Here is a 26311-nt window from a genome sequence, read left to right as displayed (position 1 = left end):
GAGTTGACCGACGCGCCATCAGAGTTTGCGCCGAGCTGGTTAAGCTCGATTGTGATAGGCTCTTACGCTGCAATCGCTTCGGCGGAGTCACGTAAAGTTGCCATACCGCTAGATAGCCTCATTTGTTACATCCACTGCTTTTAACGACGAAACTAATGTTTGCTAGCACACACCGTTCCTTCAGAAAGCGAGTTGTAAGGAACGTTCTAAAATCAGAACCACCAGTGTTTTTGAGGGACTAATCTGCAAACCTAACATGCATGTTTTACAATTTTCTTTGATGCAATCTACAAAAGAGAGAAAAGTTTAAATTAGAAAAGGAATGACACGCTCAACTTCGGGCCTCGACTAGCTCCAGCAGCGTCCTCGACGAAGCTTCCAATGACTTCACCGCCGAAAAGCAAAGAAACGAGGCCACATAACTGCGCGCCCAGTACTATCATTTTATTACATGACCAAAGTTATGAGATTACAAAGTGAAATGGATCATGGCAAAATAGAGTGACACAGTTTGGCTCTATTTATTGGGGACAGATAAGTGACGTTTCCGGCTTTCATGCTTGCGCGAGTAAATGTGCGGATGTTGCGCGAAGAATTCATAGCTTCGCATGTCTTGACTCCCATGTGACTGCTCCGACAGCCGCGCACCCTGCCTTGGTCACGTATGCGCGCCACATTGTCCATGCAGCAGCGACCGGAGCAGGACAGCGGAGCGTAGACGTGCAGACACCGAGGCTCTCCACTCTAGTACCGGCGTGCGCGCTTGGCCTCCATGTCGTAATCGCCGCGGTCCATAACGTCCCGGCGCATCATCATGTCTCGCAGGCCTCCCGGGGCGTTGCGGCCGCCGTTCATGACGCCCGTGGCCAGAGACTGCTGCGAAGGCTGCTGCCCAGGGCTTCCTTGGCCACCGATGCCTTGCTCGAACCGGGTCTGCCGCTGCTTGACAAACAGAAGCCCAGCGTAGTGTTCAGTACTGGCACACTCGCAATCCGGGCTGGTCTATCATCATTGGTCTGACCGCGTTCACTCTACCAGATGCGGGCGCTATCGCACCCATCGCATCCAGATCTGCGAACAGCACTCGTGCACTGCATTTGCACGCCACGTTTCTGTCGTGCATTTCACAACCCACGATGCTCAAGCTTTATCATCATCACTATCGCCGCCATTATCAAGTAAAGGTTGATGATGTCTTCATTTTAGCAGCAGGATTTATAGCCAAATAATTTATCTGCACGGATGCAGTTTAGCAATTTACGAACCCTGACTGAACTGCATGAGAAGCAATGACATACGGTATCCACAACGTCAGGAAAATGCTGCGCAATTATCCCTTTCTGCTGTCCCATGGCCATGAAAAAAAAAAAAAAAAACCGTCATTGCTTTAATCATGCCTTTGCTGCTGCAGAAAACCAGTAAAAGATTTAACCAGGCAGACAATGAATACAAGCTGGAATTACTTTTTCGGAGACAGCGCACAAAGCAGTGCTCTGGAAAGCCACAACTGTTTCCTTCCTCCATTCAGTACTGGGGAGCACAGAAAAATTGACAACTCAAAAAAAGGCAAGATTATTCTGGAGTATGTTCACTATCCACACCATTGCATTCCAGACAAATTGTGGAAAGGAGGGAGCTACCAGTTTACTTCTAGGAAGTTGTCCCCCCATGTGTATATATTACTCTCCCACCCCGAGAGGCAAGATGCTTGCAAACTGACAGCAAGGGGCACTGCACAGAGGGTATTAATCGTGCAGCACTGACTCTGCGCTAACGCTTCAAATGGTCCAATGGCCACAAGACCAGCGGCACTTGTCCAATTAAATGATGTCTACAGTAAAAATCTAAATACATGCTTGCATGATTGTATAATGCCAATGGAGATGCCAAGAGTAAAATAAGCCCTCTCCCGTCCCTATCCTGCATGTGGTAACAAAATAGCCCTGCGGCACAATACAGTTACCGGCTATAACTGCATGTCTCCTCAATATTTTATCTTCAATTAATCTGTCATTACATCTGTGACTTCCATGGATATCATGTCATGAAAGGCTTCTACGTCACCTACACCAACTTCATTTACCATCTTTAAGATAAAGTAAAAATGTAATAAATGTGCACAACACAAACATATAGAACTAACAATACTGCATTGGATACTCATTCATGCTCACATGTGTATTCACTTGTGGTGGTTAGGACTTGAAGGGACTACCCAGCAGCTTTCATGTGGTGAAAGAACTACTTATAGAACTAAGGGGGTTTCAATCTATCTAGCATTGCAAAATAAATAGACTGTAGGAGTGTAATTAACGCATGATTTGTGGCAGCATTTCATGCTGATTAAAAAGTCTCCACAACAGCAGCACATACCCTCCCATTATCTCACAATACTGCTGCATTTCCCACTCATGCTGGCATCTAACTAACATGCATGTTAAGGAGAGCCGGCTGCTACTTCTGTTGTAATCTAATTCATACATGAAAAAAAGGAACGAAAATCTCCAAGCTATGAATAATTTTTTCTCCTTGGCCTTCCCTTGGAGTATAGACCCCATATTTTTGCTTGCGCATTTTCTTTATACAAATGATGCGATAGACAATAGTACTTATGGAGAAACCCATAGTATTTGCATACGGCCGCTACTTGGGTTATAATTTAATTTCTTCTTTATGCTGTTTCGGTTTCATCAACCGAATGTGTAGTTGGTGTTTAGGTCACATGAAGCAATACCTGCAGTACGACTGCTGATAGGCCGTTTATCATAACAGCTCTTGAAGCATGCTGGCTTAAGAGCTGTCTCGTGTAACCTGAACACCAACTATATGTCACAGTCATCGTTCGGTTGATGGAACCGAAACAGTATCAAGAAGAAATTATGAATTACTTCGCGTTTGTAGGTAAATATCATGTGGTGTTCGATGTATATGTCTAACGCATCATTTGATAGAAGAAAACATGCAACTAAAATTTTATTTCTATAGTCCTTTAACTGAGAGACCGAATAAGAAATGTTTGTTCAACCCCTTGGCTTGCCAATTCACTGTATTTTCATGAAGCAGTTATCTTTGTGAACATGCAGCACAAGAAATAGCTTATTAAGCTAGACTGTCAGTCAGTTGCCAGAATCAGCAGTGTCCAAGTCAATTTTCATATCCAAGAGAGATTACAGGGGCTAGTCGGTGGTTCATTGCGCTTCGTCTGTCGTCGTCCTTGCAGTGTCTCTTGCACAAGTCCAGCGCGGTTCCCACACGATTTCATATCCAAGTAACGAGACCCGCTGGACCTGATGGCTAAAAAAAAACACTCTCCTCTGTTATATTCCACATAAAACAAAATCCAGTCCTAAATGCCATCCAGTCCAAAGTTTCTGACCGCATGTAAAATACGTATTACTTGTGCCATATAGAATAGCATGATATATGGCATCTGGTTCCTGGTACCTTTGTAAGAATTATAGTTTCAAGTTTTCAGCAATTTCTCGGTTGCCCTTACTATGGCTTGATTTGGCAGTACGTTCACAAATTCTCCAAATCAGCCTCAGTGCCGTCAATTACATTCATAATTCGCGTAACCTTAAAGGTTCTACAAATATCTAGTGACACTGCATCCCAATGGATCAATACCCACAATTACATGAGCTGGAAAGGCTGCTTTAAATATCTGTTGAATGGCAGTGTGCTACACATCAGAAGGTTAAAAAGCAACTGCTGCCATTTGATAGCAAAAAGAATAATTTAATACAGTCAAGCCAGAATAAAACTAGAAACACATATGCCGTACTTTTATGCTCTGCTGAGAGACCTTCCTTTACAACTGTATAATGAACGAGTATTTTACCCAAAACCATGAATTAGGCTAGTTGTGCACTGCAGCTGAAAGTAGGCACGTAAAATATTTTGTCTTGTCGACATGTACTGTTTAAGTTTCTTCCAGACAGACTGTCCAATTTGTCAGTTCTCTTATTTTTTTCCAAACTTCGAAATGAACAGTTCGGAAGAGCAAGCCATAGCCTTACATGAGTGTGGACCCCAGTCAAATGCACACCGCAATGTGGTTTTCACACGATACCAAAAAGTTAACAAGAAAGGCTGCACCCTCACTCCTCCCCCAAATACTATTATGCAAAGAAGAGGAAAAAAAAAAGTCTGGCTATGAATGCAAATAACTGTTGACTGGAACATAAACCACTGTTAACATCAACATACATTTTGAATTCATCTACATATGTATTTTGGTTCCAGGACATGTCAATATTTATGCATCGAGATCAAATGAAAACTTGTGGGCTGCATTGCCCATTTACCATGCTGACACTGCAATTAATGGCACTATGAAAATGCTCCCTATCCCTGTCTTCTATTTTGATGGCCAAGAAAATTTTTAAAAAGACCAGACAAGTTACCCTCGGACAACCTGTAATACTTTGCACATACTACTTGGCACAAATGGAGATTATTTTGAAATAATCAGCCACTTGATCCCCAGAAAATAAAAAAAGTAAATCGCCTCACCATTTTTATCACGAAACAAAACTAAATTAAATGAAACTGAATAAGCAATATCTCTGTACAAATTTCTGTACAAAACCAGATATAAATATGTAGCAAAGCTGTCCTCACCCTTTCTTTATGCCGGCAATAATTGGATGTATACAAGGAAGATTGAAACTCTCAAACGATTTCTGCTTTACAACAAGCATTTATACATATAAAAAAATAATAAAGAGGAGGGGAAACTACATTTGTCCTTTGAGGTTCTTACTACTTGCAATACCAAGCTCGAAGCATCAAATGGATTAAAATCCACACTTACATGGCCAGAGGAAGTACTAGAGTACAGCCAAGCAGCTTACCCAGCATCAATTCCTAGAGCTATGGATAGCGTAGTGCTTGCAGTTCACATTAGAAATTTGTTTACTATGAAATTGTTTCTCAGTTTTGCAAGCATATTTTTCCAAGTACATAAGCCACCATTCCATATTTATTCTCCAGCTGTATTTCATCCTTGCTTCACTGTGTGTTGGCACTTAGTTACAAAATACTTTGTGCAGAAAAAACTACTTCGTGCCCCACAACTGTTACGGGCTTTGCAACTCACACCACAATTTGCCTCGCATCCCTAGTCTGCACTATCAGCAAAAATTGAGGTGCCCTTAAGTCTCCTTACGTGTGGAAATACGAAAGCTGTGTGCTTTCCACCACCTGCGCCATCTGTGGGCCAGTGGAGTACATTGCGAGGAGAGGTTTCAGTGGGTGCCGCATGAATAGTGCTACGATTGCATGCCAAGCACGAAGAAAATTTACCGGAAACGGAGGAAATTTGTTACTCGCTTGATGGTGACGTCTGTAAATAACATGCTCATAGTTACTCATGTAGGCCTCAGTACATATCTCAAAGATATGTTCTTAAGAACTAGACGCGCCTTTATTCAGCTTCAAACGTCGAAGTGTCGTGGTAGAGTGGCAGCGTCCCTGTCTCATGCCGGCGGCCTGGGTTCGATTCCCACCTAGACCCCAAGTTTCATTTCTTATTATTTTAATTACCATACAAGTGCAAACACTTCTGCAGACAGCCTTTGTCTACAACTTCCGTCCACGCCAACTTACTCAAGAGCCAAGAAAGGTTTTCGCCTTAATAAAAAAACACGAACAGGACAACTGAAACACGAATGGCAAAATGATGATCATAGCCAGGGGAAGCTCAATGCTAGCGCAGGAATCTCACTTCAAAGGCGCGAAAACTTTCCTTTAGAAGTATTAATCAACTCTGCATGTACAGGAGCTAATATATACTTTTTTAGCATTGTCAGTTCTCTTGTTCGCATTACATTTCTTGCAGATAGTACATTATGGACCAAAACATAAAGTGCTATACTAATTCAAGTTGCAGATGAAACCAGGAAAATATAGAACAAAATGTGACAACGATTCCAGTTCTACAAGGTTCAGAATCCAAGATGAGTAAATGAAAGCGATGGTTCACTTGCCATGCTGAATACATGCCAATGCCAATTCACTAAATGTGAAGAGCAATGTAAAATACCAACAGCATGCCACAATGGGCAAGTGCACATAAACCAAGAGTGCATCATGCTACACAAGCCAGCAATACAACATGCTACTGTCCCGCTTCATCGGCACTTACTAGATGCACCCTCGATTCTGTAGTTAAAGAAAAACCCATACAAGAAGGTTAGCAAAGCGCTGCGAAGGATCACACACTTACAATGAGAAAATGCTTAGGTAATAAGTTTTATTTGGCTGCTCAAAGCGCTGTAATGGTCTGGAAAGGGTGTGTTTTCAAAAGCATTCCTTGTCATGTTGCAGTCTTCGTTAGCGCTTTGTACCAAGCCTCAAGATACAGACTGTAGTTAGCACCGTCCACATTAGTCTGTAAAAGCGAAGCTGTTTTTAGTGCAAATGCAAGTAAAGGTGTGAATCTATTAGCCTGGAGCAAAAGACTTTATGCACCTTCACAACATCACAGTTACTACGACATTTGACTAAACATGTAAAAAACAGCATGCCAAACTTTTATAAAACCTAAAGAGTAACATGTATTTCTACAGAACTGTATTTCTTGTATGCTGATATAAACTCTACAAGTAAAGGCTTGCTCCTCTAGTATTACTAAAATCCAAGTTTCAGTGACAGTACGTCACTAAAATGCATACAAATATCTACCGTTCAGTAATGTCAATTCCTCATCACACCAGATTCTACCACTGTTTAGAAGATCCAGAAATACAAAAAGGCTCTAAATATAATTGCTCAATGCTAAATTATTTCACAGCTTTGGCAAAAAAATTCAAGACTGGGCTTTCCAGTTTAAACCAGAGAACAGCTATAAAAGAATGCCAATTTAAATTTTCTAATTTCGATTTTAATAGAAAAAGATCGGTATCCTTGGAATGCATACCGCAGCTTGTTAGCTATTCAGTTACAATTTCCATCAGTCAAAGAATAAAAAATACGGTATGGAAACCGGGGGCATGGTGAGACAGCATTACAGCATTTCTCCACTGCAAGCATAAGCGTCGCACACAAGTGTCAAGAAAAAGTGTCGTGTTATGCCTGCCACAGCCCTTAATGCAAATCACATGATCCCCATCCCTTTTGCTCAACCGTGCCCAAAAACTCACTCAACACAGCAACTAAACTTTGAGAAATGCATTTAAATCTGCATCTTGTCTGACAGTTCCATCACTTAACATATACTGCTTCTTTAAATGGCAATGTATACAGTTTCTTTCAACAAGCCCAGCTGCACGTACAGCCAATAATTACTGGTAAGTTGACTGGGAAGTTTTGGGCTGAAAATGACCGCATTGAAAAAAAAAAAAAGGATAACTCATCTGTAGGCAATAATATTTACCAAAAAACAAAACTACATCATGAAATAAATACTGAAGACTGTCAAATAAAAAAAAGGCTGAAAATTCCAACATCTGTATACACATTACTCGTGATTCACTGGTTGACTTCACTATCAATGGTCCCAAAATTCAATCAGGCATTCGAGAAATAGAATGTGCAACCAATGAGGGTAAAAGTTTTCACAAGCATCAGTGTATAGTCATACGGACGCACAGATATTTCCAGGTGTAAGCGTCATCTAGGCACCAATGTGGTTCTGCCTGCCCTCAGCGAAAGAGAACTGACCTAGTAGTACTATACTTTTGTCTTGGTGTACAGCAGTCACCCACCATTAATGGGGTCGAGAGAATACGATACGATGTGACACTTGAATAAAAGAGGCAACACTAATTATGTGATGGTGCTTTGGGCTGTCAACCTGGCCAAGAAAGTAGCCTTCTATATTGACAGCAATCATGCATGGCTCAGCGGAGGGATGGCTCGCATGCCCAACAGAAGTGTTACATTCTCTTCAGCTAGCCGCAGCTTTCTATTTTCTGAGTTGCTCCACAAGAGAAATAGTTAAGCTAAGCTAAATTAGCATGCAGCAAAAATCTATGGAATAAAAATAACCACAACAACAATATATGCTGCACGAGACAAGAGCAGGGTGATCATTTCATGCAATCATGCTTGCAGACAATTCCATGGCATGAGAGGAGAGCATTGGTGGGAAAGCATGAGAATAAGCATTATTGATAAAGCAAAGCACAAGTAAAAAAAAAACAACTCACAGCTGTTCCAGCACCCCCAGGTGGTGCCCCATCACGGTAGCCACTTTCATAGGCAGCTGAAATGTAGCAGAGATACACACTGCATACAGCATTCTCAATACCTCCTACAACAGGAAATGCTATCAAATGCAGCGAGAACAAGGTACCGTATTTACCCAAGTGCAGTGTGACCATGATTGAAATGCGAGCATCACTTGTGCCAGGGTGGAACAAGTAAAAATGATATAGTTATAATGCGAGGGGTGACTTTTAACTTCTACTACAAGATAAAACAAGAAGGATCATATTAGAATAATGCAGTACATAAAAGCTTTACACTCCAGGTAACACTAAGAATATTTAGTGCTTAAAAAATTGGTACCTGGGGTTTAAACACACGAAACCACATGAGGGCTATGAAGGATGCTGTAGTGGAGGGCTCCACATCAATTTCAACCAACTGGGGTTCTTTAACCAGCACACGGTTTTTTCATTTTTCACTTCGCCTCCACCAAAATCCCACGACCCTGGGATCAGCAGCCAAATGCCAAAGCAAATAAGCCACCATGTCAGGTGGGAAGAATAATTAGGGCCACAAGGAGAGCCTTAACTAAACTGAATGACACACTGCAGAATTACTCCCACTTTGCAGAGAAACAATGCTAGAAATCCTTTAATTTCCCACAGCTTTTCTAGTTCCCTGTCTAGTTGTTTGAGTCACATGGTCACGAGCGCACATAGTATCAATATAATTGGCTAGGCTTTGACGTGAAACCGGCATGTTCGGAACCCCTTAAGGAAGGACGCGGCTTCCAATACCGACACTCTTATTTTTTGATAGAGTTTGATGAATTTTGATGAAATATTTTTTGCATGTTAGTAATGCTTTCAAACCGAAGTGCACAAAATTTCAGCATTACAGTCAAAGAACTTTTTTTTGTACAAATTCTTTCTTCTACACGTTGTGGAAAGCACACTGGAAAAAATGTGGTACTACTGTTCTGAATGCATGCGACGCATGATGACGATCTTAAATTTTTTTTCTTAGCAAATTTTTTTAGTATTATACGAAACAGTTGGCAGAGACATGCCTAAACTGCAAAGAAGATGATATATCAGAAATCTACAATCTATTGAAGAAAAAAAACCATACTCTAATTGTATATAGTGGAGTACTGCAAGTATAAAAAAACAAAAGGGGGCAAAGTTGACAAAATAGTTGTAAAAAATCTGCTCCACAAGGTGAGCATCTAATCAGATAACCAGAGGAAAATGCCAATTTTTCGAGCGTTTCTTAAATATGCAGTGCCACTGTGGTTCACGCAACGATTTTCAGAGTGCTTCCGAGTGGATTTCAACAATGAATCTTATGAACAGCATGGAAAACTAGGCATTTAACTAGACACTATAACGATTTTCAAAACATTTCCTTTTTTTTTGCCATTTTTCACGACTTGAAAGCTGCGTCTCCCCTTAAAGGTGTATAAACACCAAATTTTGGTTGCATGTTTTCTTCTTTTTAATGCTGCGTAAGACATTCCTATGCATGGAACAACATGCGGCATTTGCCTATGACAGCTAAATAGTTTACAATTGGATTTCTTTTTTCACCTGTCTTAATTTTGGTTTCAACAGCCAAACAAAGGCTACAACGTCATAGGTCAGTAAAGGTCATGTGAGGCATGCATAAAAAAACTGAAATATATTCGCTGCTTCTTCATTCATTGTTATTATTTATTTATTTAGTCAATACTGACAGCCTTGGTAGGCCCGGGCAGGAGGGGCAATACAACGAGATACAAGGCATGGTAACATTTAGCACACAAATTAAGATAAACAAACTAAAGACAACACATGCATGATTCGAACAAAAAATAGGCAAACTGAACACAATTCTTTTTTCGCCAGAACTGGGCATACAATATTCAAAAGTCTTCATAAAAAATTGGCAATGCTCTCAGTGCTTATTATTATTATTAGTCCACTCAAAGAAAGCTGGTTCCACTCAGCTATTGTTCGGGGAAAATAAGAATATTTGTACAAGTTTGATCTGGCACGATAAGGTGTTAAGGACTGGGCGTGACGATGTCTCGTTAATCGTGTCACTAGTGGTTTTAAGTAAGGGTCCAGGCTTCTTGACAACTTATTTTTCAACAAAAAGAGAAATTTTAGTCGCAAAAGCTTTATTCGAGTTTCCAGTATCTGTATGCCCTTAACATTCATTAAAGTTGTAGGGGAATCAGTGGTGCGGAATTTAGAAAAAATAAAACGAACTGCTTTCCGCTGAATCATTTCTAATGCATGGATAATAGTTTTAGTGAAAGGATCCCACACTGTACAGGCATATTCTAATTTTGGTCTAATGATGATTGATGTATAAGCTAAAAGCTTAATTGCAGAAGGGGCTCGTTTTAGTTTATATCTAAAAAAACACAGTTTAAGGTATTAGTTATTGTTACATCAAGGTACTTCTACTGCGTTACTTCTGATAGGCACTGTGATGATAGGCGGTACTGGCAAGATAGACTGTTTTTTGTTAAGTTATTCTCATGAAAACTGTTTTTTCAGCATTTAGTTTCATCTCGTGTCTGTAACACCAATCGTTAATGCTGTTGAGGTTAGAGTTAAGGGGGGATGAGGGTCTTGAAAACTTTTTTTTTATTTCTTAACATATCTTCCTGAAAATTGGCATGCAGATATATCTTTGAATGCTAATCCCAAATATATATTCAGATTTTATATATCTCATCTAGAAATGAAGATATGGCAAAATAATTTATGCCACTTAGGTCTTTTCTTACGGGCCATTATGGTGGTTTCTTAATTAAAAAAACTAGTTTTAAAGTAATGCTGTCATTCTTAAGGGCCCATTGCACATCCTAAAGCTAAAGAAATTTTTAAAAAGTCATCACATAGGTCATGAATGAATAACAAAGTAGGAAAGAAAAAAACAATGTGGGAGTAATTAGCTTAGATCTGACCTAATTGCTAGTCTATTGGGTTTAATGAAAATTGGAAAGCTTTAGGATGTAGCTGAGGTGTTGCTGAAAAAAATGATACCTACTTCAATAAAATCAGTCGATGCAAACATTATGAAAAGTTCCGTAAGGCAAAGGCATTTGATCGAAAAAGCAAAGCTGAGAAAATTGCATTCAAAGTTTTGCTTACTCTGCCATTTTTGTTTACTGATCATATGGAAAAATTTAATGCTTTAGCATGCCGCCCAGTCATTGCTGAACACAATAACACCAAATTTACAGAAATCTGTTCATGTAAAGATTATGAAAACCTCTGTATTGCATTGGCACTTGACAAAAAAAAGCTCCGAAAATCACTTGCTATTTTCTTTGAATCTGCCACACATTCACAAAAGTCCTGGGTAGTAGTCATGGGTGCTGTCAGGCTTGTGCTTCTTGGCCATCCTCTTCTTCACCTTTTCAGCATTGGTGTGACCCTTATCAGACCTGCACAGCCTCTGTTTATCTTTTTCAAGGCTCCTACCAATGAGGCAGCTCCCAGGCCTGTAACCAAGCTGTGCTGCAACAGCTCTGCTGGTTGTTGCCATTCCTTGGTTGAAGCGAGAAACTGCTTCTTGCGAGGTTAAAAACAGGACAGTGAGGAGTGTCTAATGCGAATGTTCAAATGTTCAAGCTTCAGCTTAGAGCGCACAACGTCTTGGCGGTCTGCCAAGTTCGCCGAGCGCCCCCCCCCCCTCCCCCCTCGGAGCTCTCCTCAATATATATATATATTAAAAAAAAAACAAATGACGTTATCAGCGGCGGCAGCGGCTTGGCGCGCTGCCAAGGTCCGCGCTGCGCGTGCTTGTCGAAGCGTTGAGCACGCGAGCTCGGTTCAGCCGCGTCCGTCGGCACGAAGTGGCGTGCGCAAACGCCGAAGTCGACGTTAGGCTTAGGTCAGCCGGCTCGGCCGCTTCCGACGACACGGAATTCGAAGCGGCTTGCAGCGTATCAAAAGTCGATATTTTTCACGGGCTTAGTCCAGGCACATCCACCGGCACTGCAGAGACTTGCGGTAACGCCGAAGTTGACGGCGATCGGCATTGTCCAGCCGCGTCCACCGGCGACGCTGGCGTCAACAGGGTTTGTTCAGCCGCGTCCACCGGCGAAGCTGTTGTTGGCGAGCTCAGTCCAGCCGCATCCACCGAGGGTACAGCAGCTTGCGGCATCACCGAAGCTGCAGTTCTCGACGATGCAGCGCTCTACTTATTCCATGCGCGTCTCTTTTTGCCGACTGTTTTTCGCGTGCTTGCTTTCAAGCGCGCGTCTCGGGCCATCGTGACACACGGAACAAAGACACCAGGCAGGCAAATACACGCAAAAGCACGAAATTCGGGGCTAAAAGAAGCGATTCAATAGCCAAAATGTCTACAATAACGATAAGGAAAACGGCAGAACGAAAAATACTAGGAAACAAAGAGGAGCGCGAAAAATGACGGGCGTGCAGGCGAAAGCAGACGACGGGAAGGAGCCGTACAACGCGGCCGCGGGGGGCAAAGCATGCGTCACGGCCAATCAGAGGGCTGCGCCTCGAGGAGCGCCCGTTTTACCCAATCGGCGGCCGTCTCGCGACGCTTTCCCCCTTGCGAACGGGTGCTGATAGCTCCGCTGTGCGAGGGTCTACAGCTTGCCGTAAGGCGCCAAATTGGAGAGCGGGAAACCAGCTTTCAAACGAGACCAAGATGGCGCCGATCGGTTCGCGTCGCGCGGAGCTACGGCAGCTTGAAAATGGGGCAAACCTTCGCGCTTGGCGTTCAATTTCGGCTCACCGACGTTTCTAAATTGCCGTTTTTTTCATACTTTGAGTTGGAATTCAGCTAAAATATTTTGTAGAGGCATAGTTGGGACATTAAAGACTTCAAAATCGCAATTTTTGAAAATTGCCATTTTTGACCATTTTTCGCGATTTCAAGACCCGCGTCCCCCCTTAAGCACTACTTGGTCCTCCGGAGTTTTAACTTCTGTGAATAAAACGCAGTCGTCCGCGAACAGCATAATTTGAACTGGTTCTGTGATAACGTTAACAATATTGTTTATATAGATAAATAATAACGGGCCAGGGACGCTTCCCTGAGGGACTCCAGATGTTACCGGGAGGGAGCGCGAGGAGTGACCACCAACACAAACAAATTGGGTTCTGAGTGAGGTATGCAGTAATCCATTTGATTAAGAAAGAAGGCAGACCAGCGAATTTGATCAAAGTTTACGAAGTAGGCTGGCTTTGTGGTCATAGCAACTTAAAACAATGAGGCAGCAATTATAATGCAGCTTTTTTTCATGCCTCATATGACCTATGCTGACCTCTGACATCATAGCCATCGCTCAGCTGTAGAAACTGAAACCAAAACAGGTAAAAGGAAAAAATTAAATTGCAAATAATCCAGCAGTCGTAGGTGAATATAACGCTGTGATCCATGTATACTAATGTCTTACGCATCCTCACAAAGACGAGAACATGACGTTGTTTGGCTGTTGAAACCAAAATTAAGACAGGTGAAAAAAGAAATCCAATTGTAAACTACTTAGAACAAAAATTTGGTGTCTATACTCCTTTAGCACCTGGCCCTCTTCCTCAAAGGAACGGGAGGACTAGGGCCAGGCCATGCCGCTCACCCATGGCCAAGAGTCCAGGGGGTGGTGGTGGTGGTGGCACACCACCTCGAAACTCTTCCTCCCGTCGCCGGGAACGCATCTCATCTTCTTGACGCTGCTGCTGGAAGAGCGCCTCTTCGCGCCTCCTCCTCTCTTCTTCGCGTCTTCGTTCTTCCTCCCGTCTGCAAATAGCCACACAGAGCCAATGACTTGCCTCATTCATTCCTGATCAAGCACACAATTTTCGCTGCCCAGGAAATTCAGTGACAAAGCAAGAAAGGCTTAAGGAGGGAGACTGCTCTTGAAGAAAAAATTTTTGTTCCCGCTCCGCTAGCTCGGTCGACACCTCCCGATCCGCTAGCGGAGGCGTATCCACAGCGGTTGCGGTGTCCACGGTGCTTGAGGTGACCGTGGCGCTCTTTTTCAGATTGCTAATGAGCGATTTTTTCCTCTTTTTCCCGTATCTCTGAGTCGTGCCGAACTTTGGCGCAGGTGTTGACATCATTGCGAGACACACCAGCGAACAGATCTTGACAAGACGGCTACCGCTTGCGCTCAACCAGAGCCTACTTTAGAAAGATGCCTGCCGTGTGCGCCAGAAACCTGCCGCCCTTATCTTTCCCTTTTCCTCCTTTCTACTTGAGGTGATCTCTAGCGATCCTTGTGGCGGCCGCTTGCAACACATGCGCGCATGCGCACATTACCGCGTGGTCATGGCGCGCCCGTACACGCGCTGTAGTCGTAGCAGACGTCTCGGCGGCAGACGGCGCCTTCCGCGCATTTTCGACTGTTTAATTAGCAAACGGAAACATAAGCACGCAGAACTGAAAGTAAAAAGTCGCAAATATTTGCAAGGTGCCAGAACACGACGACATCGCTCAAATACAATTGAACAGACGGGTCACCGCGCTTGTCGAGCAGCGCTGCCGATGCCGCCACTGGCTGCTACCGCCGCGACACCGCACCACCCTGACCGGCGTAGATAGGGCAGTAGCTGGCACCATCTCTTAACAAACGTCCGCAACTCAAGGCACGGCGACTACAATGGGTGAGTGAGCGACGCCGCAGGCATCTTTCTAGAGGAGGCAATGGCTCAATGGACGCTTCCAGCAGACGACACGAGGCCCTTCAGCCAATTAGATAGCAGCCTTCAGTCACGTGCACCGACTAGCGAATAGCACCACGCGTTGCGATTGCTTTTTGGCAGCATTTTCTCCCTCATCCAATAAGCATAAAAGAGCAGCAACTGCGCGAAATTCAAAACGAAAAGCAGCTCTTCCAAATGAGACCAAGATGGCAGCGATCGCTGCAGTGAAACAATAATAGCATGTCGCGGAAAAATCCGTTATTGAGCGAAAATCTGCCGAGAGAGAGCTCGGATCAAAGTTTTCTACTCATTTTACAGCTCAAATATTGGCTCTAGAGATTAGAAAATTCACAGGCTTGTAAAGAAACAGCTGCAGATTTCGAAAATTCCATTTTTGAAAAATCGATTCTTTCGCAATTTTTTCGCCCCCAAGAGCCGTCTGGGAGAATGAGCACTTGTTCGCCAAGTTTAACATATTGGACAATTTCTCCTTGACAATACAGGTCAGCAGGACACCACGCTATAACGCACTGCATCACAAACAGTAAGGCTTTACATGCTCACCTATTTGAACTGAGGCAAACATGTGTCTGAGTGAACCATAAACAGTGAAACCTCATTGATATGTGAAATCGCACGACCCAAATGGCATAAATTTCAGGAATGACACTGCTGAATGATGTACAAAGACATTTATCGATAATTTCACTTCATTATATCGATTAGCATTTCTGGCACAAGGTCTGAACAGCTCCTTAACTCTTTCCTTTCTGCTCCAATGCAAATTGTTCAATATGAACGATGGTATGAAATGCTCCATTTTGAGCAATTAGGGCCATTTTTAGACAATTAGCCGCATTCAGTATGTTGAAAAAGAACTTTACTTCACACAAATTCTGTCAACATGAAGCGACTACAACAAGCTTGTCACCCATGATAGTGTCCTTGTTTGGCACTTTGATCCTTGGAACTGATGTTCTTGCAACTTCTCAGCACTGACATCTGACTCTGTACGTGCCAGGGACAGCTTTGTGCAAAATGACGACATGCATTCCTCTTATTTTAGCTCGGACAGATTATTGTTCCGTCCCCAGCCCTAACTAACAACAGGCACCCATCTGCAACTTTTGTTTCCGCCACTGCCGAAGAGATTCACTACTTTGAGGGCCTCTCTGAAGGCATTTCCTGAACAACTCTGTGCCACCAGCACTGTAGCAAACAAAGTTTTCTGCAAGATGGCCCGGAGTCCACCTTGGCATTGCACTGCGTAATAGCCAAAAGTGCTGTGCGCGATCAATTTATTACTTTTTTTTCTTCTGCGAAAGCACTTTTAGCCTCCTATACTGCAAAATCCCACTGAGTAGCATTGAGCAGAGCCATAGAGCAAACATAAAATTGCAACCGCGCCGCAGTGCCCGATATCTCGTCTCACCTATACTGATGGTGTCATGCTTTGGTTTCAATTGTAAGTCAACCCCCAATTTTCAAGTTACAAAAATAGGCCTACTTACAATCGTGTAGACATGGTAGTCATAAAATAATTACAATCTTGAAATCCGTAAGGCATAGAGAAAAATCAATTTCATATTTGTTTTTAGAATGCCAAGATAATTTTATCAGTGTAAGTTAAAAATTAACAAAATCTGGTTGAAGACCAGTCTCCCCTTAAATGTGCAAAAACAGCATTTTCATAAACTGCCTTTTAAACTTTGACCACGATCATGCAACTCTGATCATACAACGTTCCCGCGCATTTCTTAAAAACGTATCAACACTGTTCTACTCTATTCCCGAATCTGTGCATGAACAAACAACATATCGACACACAGGGAAGATGGAAAGAAAGCAAATTAGCAACTGCTCTTCAAAAGGCTTTAATAAAGCAAAACGAAATGTATAACAATGGCAAAACTCAGGACTGCATCACAGTACAGGAGCTTAGGCAAGCACTGTGCATATGCTTTCACAATGCAACCTTGTGACCTCAGCTAAAGTACGGTGCAGCAACTGTTTCACATATACATCAAAATGCCTATGTTTGAGTGGAGCTGCAACGCTCTCTATTTTAAACTTTAACACTGACTGCTAGCAGCATGCTGGCACATGTCACATGCCCACCTGGATTCACTAACAAAATAAATTCCATAGGCACTAGCAGCCTTTCACATGCTCTCACCTACAACAAAATCTGCTGTGCTCAGATATTTGGACAATGCAGCTTGGAAAGAAGTCACTGCTGCTTTCTGCTTAAATCCATGCATACCTCATTCTTCATTAATGAAACACAACCAAATAAATGGGTACAAATCCATTTCTTTCAAGCACACCCCAAAATGGTCCCTTTTTAGTCAAACCAATCTACTGTTCCTTAAATATTGCGTGAACTACCTGCAAAAGAATAGTACACCCAAATGCAATGGTGATGGACCCTAATTGTGCTGCAGCAAAGGCTGCCACAGTATGACAAGTTATCTGTGCTTTCAATACTCAACTGGTGGGTGCATGGAAGCCCCACCCACTTTTCGATTTAAGAAATGAAACACAGAACTCCTCCCAAGGAAGACCATGTGACTGTTGAGCTTGCTCATGCACAAAAGTACTGACCTCATCTCTCGCTCCCGTGCAATAAGGCTGCTCTGTTCCTCCATTCTCCGGAGCTCTAGAAATAGACAGCACCATAACTTGTCAGTCACAAATTAAAGAACAGTCATGCCAGGCTGCCTTGGTGATTCCCAAACCACTTCTTGGTTTCTACCCGCAATGTAGGATTTCAGTTCTGAAGGATTTTGTAAAAATTCACTCGACCATTTATGAAGCTGGATCGACTGCTAAGAGAACAATTACAGGGGCTAGTTGGTGGTTCATCGTGTGGGAACCGCGCTGGACTTAAACAAACAAGAAAACTGTAAGGACGACAACAGACAAAGTGCAATGAAGACGAAGCGCTTCATCTGCTGTCGTCCTGTCTGGACCACTACCAGTGTTAGAAGACCAATGCATTTTGATAGCGATGCACTTAAAGCCAAAGCCAGAGCTCTTAGATCACACCAGTTGGGAAACTCAGCTTTAAAAAGCGACTACCAGTCAGTCACGAGGGCCACTTTATGGCTGCTTACACCATACGTTGCCATTACCTTATGAACAGCATTTATTTTGTTTTTACCTCTTAATTTGTCTCTCTGACTGTTATATGTATAGACTTTTGTTATTGCATCTGTTTCACTGATTTCGTTGCTATGCACTTTATCAACACTCTCGAAGTTTCAGCCTTGAACATAGTGTAGCTTATTGACCACGGGAGCCACTGCAATCCAAAAACACCCATATCCTGGTAAACTTTCTTTTGATAAAGGCTTTTTATACATGCACATTATGGGACGTTTTGCAATTGATAATACCATAATATCGAAGAGCCCTGCTTAAAGCAACACTGAGGACAAACTGAAAATGGCCTGTATAAACAGATTACCGCATACTAATGATAAGGACCCTACTTTGGCTGACAATGAAGGTTCTATAAGCTAAAGAAAACGAAAAACTTAAATACAGGTGTCGCAAGTAGAAGTAAAACCCTTTTCAGATCTCGGAGACTAGGCTACACAGCCATTTGCTTTCAAACGGGGATCATGGTGTCCCTTTCAGTTGCAAGTTTCAAGTTCTGCTGAACAAAACAAAATTGTCAAACCTTAATCTTTTTTCAATAAATATAAATGCAATCCTTTCTGTTTGAATCAAGAAGAAAGGTTTTTTACACCTTAGATTTCACAAAAAAATAAATCACAAACATTTCTAAAAAAAAAGTGCATAAAAAAAAAACTTTCTAGAGCAATCATAGAAGAGGATATTTTCTTAGTATTTCTCAGTTCTTTCAACTGCCATGCCATCAGAGAAAATTCATACTTCTAGACTTGTAAGCTTTCTTTAAAAAAATTGCATCTTGAAATCTTTGAGAATTCAAAAAGTAGAAAAGACGGTAAACTGATTCACACTTAAAAGTAAACATGATTGTAGACTTACTTTATAAATTTCCTAAACTGCCCTCCGCACCTGGTAATTCTAGCATAGCAGTAAAGCATTGTATTATTTTGTTTTAAACTATAAAACTAAATCCATATCGCAGTACATATTTAGTTCCCTTAGCATTATTGGATATGCTGGAAGAGTCCGGAAATGGACTTTGCATTAACTGCATGTGATTGTATTGGCAGATTTTCAGAAAATAAATTTGGAAGCAGCTTGTTTTTTTTTTCTTTCTAGCTCGGTTAATATGTCAAAATATGAATAACTCCACTATTTCACATACTTCAATTCGTAAGTCCTGCAATTATGTTGGTGGACCTATAAAAACTCATGCAGTTAGAAAGCATCTAGTAACTATAAAAGGTATTGAACGACTTCTAACTTTCAAGCAGGTGCACCACGCACCTTGCCCTCTGCCGCAGGCAATGCCTGTGTAGCGCTGGCATTAGACCATCCCAACGCTGCAATAACGCGTATGCGACTCCGTGTCAATTGAAAATTCACCTTCCAACTGTTTAAGCCCCAAGTCAACAAGTGGGTGCACTCTGCACCTCAGCACCTTTTAGTCCATTGCTGGGGCATCTCAGCGCCGCACGCAGGCAGGAGTCATGGTGCCCTGCTCTTTCCACATCAGCAAGAAAGCTTCTCCACAAGGACACACATTCCTGCAAGGCAGCTTGCGAGAAAGCTATCTTGTGGATGCGCTTTCTTGCGTGGAAGTGTTTTGTATGTTTTTCCTTTGCTTGACAGTGCCGCGTAGACACCCTGTGAGTGCTGTTGTATGGGGTTGGCAGGGTTCGCGGCCGCTGCAAATGTTCCCGAAGCATACGCGAAACAGTTTGTCTTTAGCGGAACTTTCTTGCACTGAATTTTATGAGAAACCAACCAAATGGTCTTACATTGTTTATCTTGTCAGAGAATATCTCTTAACAGAGACAATACCAGTTGTTGGGCGAGTTGGTGCTGACGATGATCCATAACAGCGCGACAGACGGGACAAAGAAGAGGAGACACAACACACAGCGCTGTGTGTTGTGTCTCCTCTTCTTTGTCCCGTCTGTCGCGCTGTTATGGATCATCTTAACAGAGGTTGTCTTAATGGGAGTCTATGGTAGACAGCAAGAGGCACAGGACTACTGCAACAAGAGGGGTCACAAACCAATGGGAGTAAAATGTTGTGACCAGCTGCAGTGTCCACAAAAGCAAGCAAAAAAAATTGTGAATGCTGTGTTAGTGTCTTCTGCAAACGGTTCTAGTGAATTCCTGTTATATGACTGTACCTTTATGTGGTCAGATCACTACTACACAAATTTAGTCAAGGACGACCATTGTAATTACCCTGTAAGCTTTGCCGTGATCAGTATTCCTAATTCCATGCATGCTCCCAATTCAGGTACCCTAGCCCACTTTCTTTCGCGCACACACAAACAACAGAACAATTGTGGAGATGATTCTCACTCTCGCGCAGCATGTTCGCCTCGTGCTCGTAGAGGAGGGCCTCCACCTGGTCCTCAAGAGAGCGGCGGCACGAGAGGATGTCCTGCTCGAGCTGGTCACGGCGTGCCCGCTCGTCCTCATACAGCTTCTTCCAGCGCATGGCAAACTCATATTCAAACGAGCCCATCTCAGCCAGCCGGGGCCCAGCCTCACGCTCCTTCTGGTACTGCTTATTGTTCGGCTGGAAGTTCATCTCTGGCAGGCCATCATCCTCGTCACGCTGCTCCAGTGGCTCCACAACAACTGGCCGAGGGGTGCTAGCCCAAAGGAAGCAGGAACACAGGCATTACACATGAAGTGCCAAAGGGCACAATCTTCAACTCAAAAGTACTGAGGGGGTGAAGTGGGGGGCATGGGAGCTAACGTGGTGCACACATTGTTACCAGGAGACAAGAAATACCAGGGCAGTCCCCAGCAAAGCGAGTAACGGACTCCAGGCAAAAGAGGTTATCGTTCAAAGATCCAGCACATACGAAACACTCAATCATGTGGAGGATGCAACCTACACGCGCCAGTCTAACATAGAAAATGCTGAAGAGACACATTTCACAATGCTGGCAAATCAGAACTTGTCTAGCCGAGAAAAATATGAGCACAATGAGCTCTCAGTGATTGACTCAGCTCTAGACTTTTGTAGCCTACTTATACCATGCACCATAAAGGGGACACCAGTGAGAGCTATTATGGGAACGCTACTGCATAAGTGTGTAAAGGAATGTGCCCCTCTGTAGACAATGCCAAATCCTAACTTAATTAGGAAGAAAATTTGGAAAATTAATTCTGCTTAATTCTGTGGTGGCTTATACACAACAGTAAACTACGTTAAAAATAGATTTAGCAATGCAGACAACACAGACAAAAGCAACCACTCAGTAACTGAAGAAATGAGCTCTGCTCACTTATCAAAGTAGCTTTCAAGGCACTGTATACTTATACAGCAGTACCTCAAGCTGCATGCAACTTTGAGAGCGGCAGAAAGCTTTTCTTGACTGCAGTTTATGGAGAGTCCACAATGATCCAAAAATTGAAGACAGCAAGTTCTCGCCATTTTCTGCTAAAGTGCCATACAGTTGAGTGTCCTACCACAAAAGTTTGAAAAAAGCAGCTTGCTATGAATCTTCACCAAGAGGAAAAGAGAGAAAGAACAGAAACAATTTTTTTTTTTTTTACTGCTGGCTGAAAGTGGTTTTATGAAAAACGTGCTAAAAGGAGAAGCGAGCTCAACCCTGGTCACTTCACCTTTCTCCCCATGCCTTAACCAGGAGCTCAGTGGAAAAAATTTGAAGTCATGGCCACCAAATGTTACACAGCTTCTGCATGTATGCACACATCCTTCCTCTTCTCGTAAGTACCTCCTTTCAAGGCTAAGTGAACCAAGCTCGAGTGCTATCGCGCTCTTTCTCTCCTCATAACCCTACACTATGTTGCTCAATTTGCGCTTTCAATTTTTGTTTAGACCAAATAAGATGTCATAACAACAACTAGGCAAACTCCAGTCAAAGAAACCACAATCGTTAACACTTCCTGGTCCAACGAATGCCACAGAGCTGCCAGCTGTTTAGCATATGCCGAACTTGCCAATTAACAGCCCTGCCCAAAAAATGGCGTAGTGCACTTTCCTGAAATGTGCAGGCAGCGCACAAATGCCCCTTTCTATACTTGCTTCTCAACTGCTCAGCAAAGGTGGCCATATCGATAGTACACCGATCTCATGCTCTGAAGGCCATGGCAGGAATGAATTTGGTTCCTACTGCCACACATTATTCATCAGCTTGTTTGTGTTCTAGGATTTCAGTGCTTCAACAGAAAACCACCAACGCGACTGTCGCGCTCTGTTGATGTAGACATTAAATGAACTCCTGCATTGAAAAACTGTATGCCTTTTTGCCAAGTCCCAAAGGTGTTTCAAATGTGTTTCATTCAAACGGCCTCCAGAAACAACCTGTGAGAAAAACCAAACATGACAGATTATATTCTGGCTTCCTCCCAGAGTGCTCTTCGTTACCACTCGTAGTATAACAATTTGAGCACACTAAAGCATGCCCACTGTAATCGCTGCACATGGCAGGTTTACCAGGTGACCAAGAAAGTGCAAGGGGTTTGGCCTGTAAATGGTAAGCATGTAAAAATAAGTGAAAAGGTCTATACTTGCCGCAGAGTTAACGTCAACTGACCTTGTCAAGATGAAGCACTCCTCAGAGCATCGCTTCAGTGCTTGCTGGGCAGCCTGCTTGCGGGAAAACTCGACAATGCCTTCACCGACCGAGCGGCCACGATCATCCACAATGACCACGGCTCTTTCCACATCTCCGAAGACAGAGAAGGCAAGCTCCAGCAGCTCATTGGTCACCCACTGGCTGAAGTTCTTCACCTTGAGGGCAGCGGTGTGGGTGGCAAAGCGCACACGCAGCGGTTTTTGCTGCATTGGCATGAAGTCTAAGGCAGCTTTGGCTGCTTCAGCATTTTGTCGGGTGTCCTGCACAATGTAGAAGTAAATGTGAATGAATGTTGAACACAAGCAACCATGCACTAAAGACCTGGCGCTCTAAACGACTCCAGATTAATCATTGTCACAAATAGTACTCTCCCGTATGCCCACTCTCAACCCAAGACTGCTTTTATGCAGGCCCCAGGTAAAACCAGAGATCAATGCAAATGAGCTTATGATGCATTATCCTTAAGTGCAGAGTAGGGTAAATGCAAACATTTTCACTGAAAAAGTGGAAGCATTTATTCTGAGCACGCCCAGTCAGAAACAACTATGTTCTTCATGGCAAATATACTGCTTGTCGCACTGACCACTGCAAGCCAAGCCCATATGTCCCAAGCCTACACAAGTGAGCAAGGCCACCTATGATGCCGTGATGAGAATCAATTGACTGAATTTTTGAATAGAATGCCCAAGCAACACTGTGGGTTGTGAGGTGGCCCATAGTTGAGGATCTTTGATTAATTTTGACCACTTTGGCTTCTTTGATGCATATCAAAACCTTAGCAAATGGACATTTTTGTATTTTGACTTCAATGAATTGCAGGTGCCAACAACTGGTATAGAACCAACAACCTTGGGCTCTGCTGCTGAACACCACAGCCACTAAGTCAACACAGTTTGCAATGATGAGAATTTCGAAAAATCAAAAAGTTAACTCAAATATGAAATGCAGTGATGCAGAATTAACACAGAGTATAACTTGGTTAAACACTTGAACCGTGGAACGCAAGGAGCCTAATCAAGCAGACTGTTATACCTGCCATTACTTGCTGCTTCCAAATTGAGAACTTTAGCAGTCTCATTCGTTTTTATTAATGCGAAATCAAAATTCCGATGGGTAAGAACCAAGCAAGACCTTGCGATGTTAGTTTGTGCCAAGTATCTTGCAATGTTTGTGGGTTTTTGCCAAAAGAAGTCAATAAATTCGGTTTATGAGGTTTAACGTCCCAAAGCGACCTAAAATAAAACAAATATTACTGCAACTGGGAGTCGAACCCATGGTGACGCGAACAGATCAGCTTCGCTGGCCAGTGCTCAAAAGCACTAGGCTATCACCGCAGCCGAGCACGTCTCGTGTTAAACTGCACTACACTCTCACGCTAAGCATTGCACATAGTCGTCTTCATCAACTTCCATCTGCGGCGCGAAGAGAGAGAATTCTCTGTCTTCATCGTCGTCTTTATCGCTCATGCAATACTGCTTTCACATGTTCATAAAATTTAGGCAAGAATTCTCTTATTTTTTGACTTCTCAATTTAAAAAATTTAATGAGGGAGTGTCTGCAGGAAAACTAAAAAAAATTCCTGCCCAATGTACATGAAATGAATGAAAAAAAAATGTGGCCAATTAGGCTGCGGGTAGACATAATAATTCAGTGAGAAGCTATTTAAGGAACTATGGACATTGGTATCAGTGCCTTGGTATCTGCTTTGTCTGTTGGGTTTTTGCGTTAGACGAGCAATGTTTACATTGATAGCAAAAGCAAGTGGCTTCTCCTCCTCCTCATAAAGGTATTAGAGGAACACTGACTGTTAGCCCAGGTGACATCCTTTAAACAGCTTCTTGGCGTAAAACGCATGCTCTCAGTGCAGCAATTAACGAATTTGGGCTTGCAAGTTAACGTGTATTCTGCACAGCACAGTGCCCGTAAGAAATTTCACTGCCCATTCCTGTTCACCCTAGTGTGCTGCACATGCACGCCGTCAAATGTTGTGGAACACAACTTATAAAGGTTAAAGGCGCCCAGTCCCTTATTTCCGAGTATTCGATCAGTGATGATATACATAGTGAGCGCTTCAGAAATGCATGGCTTCAAGGCGCCCAGCGGCTTAGCACTCAGCAACTTTTCTTTTGAGGCCCGCGGCAGCCCGCGCCATTTGAACGCATGCCGCCACCCACGACTGTCCTGTCAGTTTCACGCCAAGGCGGTCGGCTTTGCCGCACATCACCCTTCGGTCACACCGATCGGATGCAACACACATGAAGCGTTTTACGGCGCTCAGTGGAACCGGCCTCGTAGCTGTAGTTCGTGCACGATTCCGATCAACGCGCACTGAAATCAAGGCCACTCCTGCCGGCACTGAACCACGCCGGCGGACGCCATTTTTAAACGTACCAGCTTGACGAAGCCGAAGCCCTTGGATGTGTTGAGGAAGATCTCGGACACTTCGCCGTAGTTTTCAAACAGCTTGCGGAACTGCTCCTCGGTGAAGTTGCTGGGCAGGTTGCCCACGAACAGGCGGCACCGCCCGGTGAACTTTTTGGGCTCCGCGGTGCGAGTTTCCAGGCCGGTCGTCGGGCCGCGCAAGTACGAGAGCTGCTCCAGCACCGGGTCGGACGCGGCCATCGGTCCGCGTGGACGCTCCCAACGGCCCTTGGGCGGCTGCGGACTATCGCGGGCGGGAAGGCCCCTGGACTCGCCGGCGCCCCCCCAACGATCGCCCATCGCCGACTGAGCCGGCGCCATGTTCATCCTGTCGTTCATAGTGCGCTCAACCGTTCGCACAAAGGACGCGATGCTAAGAAGCCTTCCTCGAGTCAAACCGGCACGGGGCCGGTGCTGCCAAAGGGTGCTGCTGCGCCGGCGGCAACGCAGGCCGAATACGATTCGGCTGTACTGAGTCACGTGGTCGGCACGCGACGCATCGCGCCTCGCGCGCACGCCTTCCGCGATGCCAAAGAAACTTCCACGAATACGCACGGAGAAGCGTTCTGGGATCGAAGTGTGTGTTCGCGACGGACGACAAGCTTGAGCTGTTCGATTTACGCGTTGGTCCGTGGTACAGTTTGTGCGCCGCTCTTTCAGTTAGTTCAGCAAGCTTGAAAAACAGCTCGCATAGTGCAGAGGACAGACGCAGCTGCCTGCGTGCGTTGATTTTTTTTTTTTTTTCCTTCCTTCAGTTATTACGGTGCTTTTACAGGTTATTAGTAATGAATCTTAATATGCAAGGAATACAGACCAGAAGGTGTAAGGCCGTGACCTCCACATAAAATAGGCGCGCAGCAAAAATAGGCGCGCAGGTTCAAATGGAAAATTCAAAACTGTGTACCGCTCAAGTCGATTACATGCGCAACGCGCGCCCCGTAGGAACAGCATTTTTTTCTTTTTACCGTATTCAGCATATTCACAATAATGTTCACTTACAGCTTCATATAAAATAATTCGTGACGCTGTCTCCCTTCTGCGATTTGGAATAGCGGGATGTTTTAAACGAGTTTGTTTTGAGCGGCGCAGTACAAAAAACTCGCGCTCCAAGCGCTAGAGTTGCACGATTTCGTTCATAGTTGTCGGGAGATAGATTTATGGAGTAATCAGTGTCTTGGATACATTACAACTGTCATGTTTCAAAACTACAATTGCCGAGCACACGAAATGTTCAACCGGAGTGATGCCTTTTAATGACGACAGTATGAAGGTGACTTCCAGTGCAGCGCTGTAAAACATATCTACAGTGACGCTCAAGGCCAATCTTCC

The 26311-nt window shown here is 43.6% G+C and overlaps 1 protein-coding gene across 6 annotated transcripts; it reads right to left on the bottom strand.

Annotated features, from left to right (window-relative positions):
• Nucleotides 1-423: 423 nt before the first annotated feature.
• LOC144098396 (splicing factor, proline- and glutamine-rich-like) lies at nucleotides 424-25696 on the bottom strand. Of its 6 annotated transcripts, none has more exons than XM_077630998.1 (7): nucleotides 24953-25696; nucleotides 22520-22821; nucleotides 20307-20602; nucleotides 17433-17487; nucleotides 13763-13923; nucleotides 8154-8209; nucleotides 424-939 (listed from the first exon to the last, which is right to left on the bottom strand). In XM_077630998.1, exons 1-7 carry the CDS (start codon nucleotides 25319-25321, stop codon nucleotides 745-747), a joined length of 1434 nt encoding a protein of 477 aa, XP_077487124.1. In that variant the 5' UTR covers nucleotides 25322-25696; the 3' UTR covers nucleotides 424-744. The 6 variants fall into 6 exon arrangements, with proteins under 6 accessions (XP_077487124.1, XP_077487126.1, XP_077487129.1 ...); XM_077631000.1 differs by having other exon boundaries at nucleotides 13808-13923; nucleotides 24953-25438; XM_077631003.1 differs by having other exon boundaries at nucleotides 508-942; nucleotides 24953-25444.
• Nucleotides 25697-26311: the final 615 nt, after the last annotated feature.

Source organism: Amblyomma americanum, chromosome 7, assembly GCF_052857255.1.
Source record: "Amblyomma americanum isolate KBUSLIRL-KWMA chromosome 7, ASM5285725v1, whole genome shotgun sequence".
Classification (NCBI taxonomy): Eukaryota; Metazoa; Arthropoda; class Arachnida; order Ixodida; family Ixodidae; genus Amblyomma; species Amblyomma americanum.
This window is presented reverse-complemented; position numbering and strand designations above follow the sequence as displayed.

What these genes read in the sequence shown, in the direction of transcription:
- LOC144098396 (XM_077631003.1), bottom strand. Translation starts at nt 25,321, where the DNA reads ATGAACGACAGGATGAACATGGCGCCGGCTCAGTCGGCGATGGGCGAT. An exon ending in GCACGGGAGCGAGAGATGAG is followed by an intron (nt 13,924 to 17,432) that starts GTCAGTACTTTT and finishes GGCTATTTGCAG; the next exon opens with ACGGGAGGAAGAACGAAGAC. An exon ending in CCCTGGACTCTTGGCCATGG is followed by an intron (nt 8,210 to 13,762) that starts GTGAGCGGCATG and finishes GCTACATTTCAG; the next exon opens with CTGCCTATGAAAGTGGCTAC.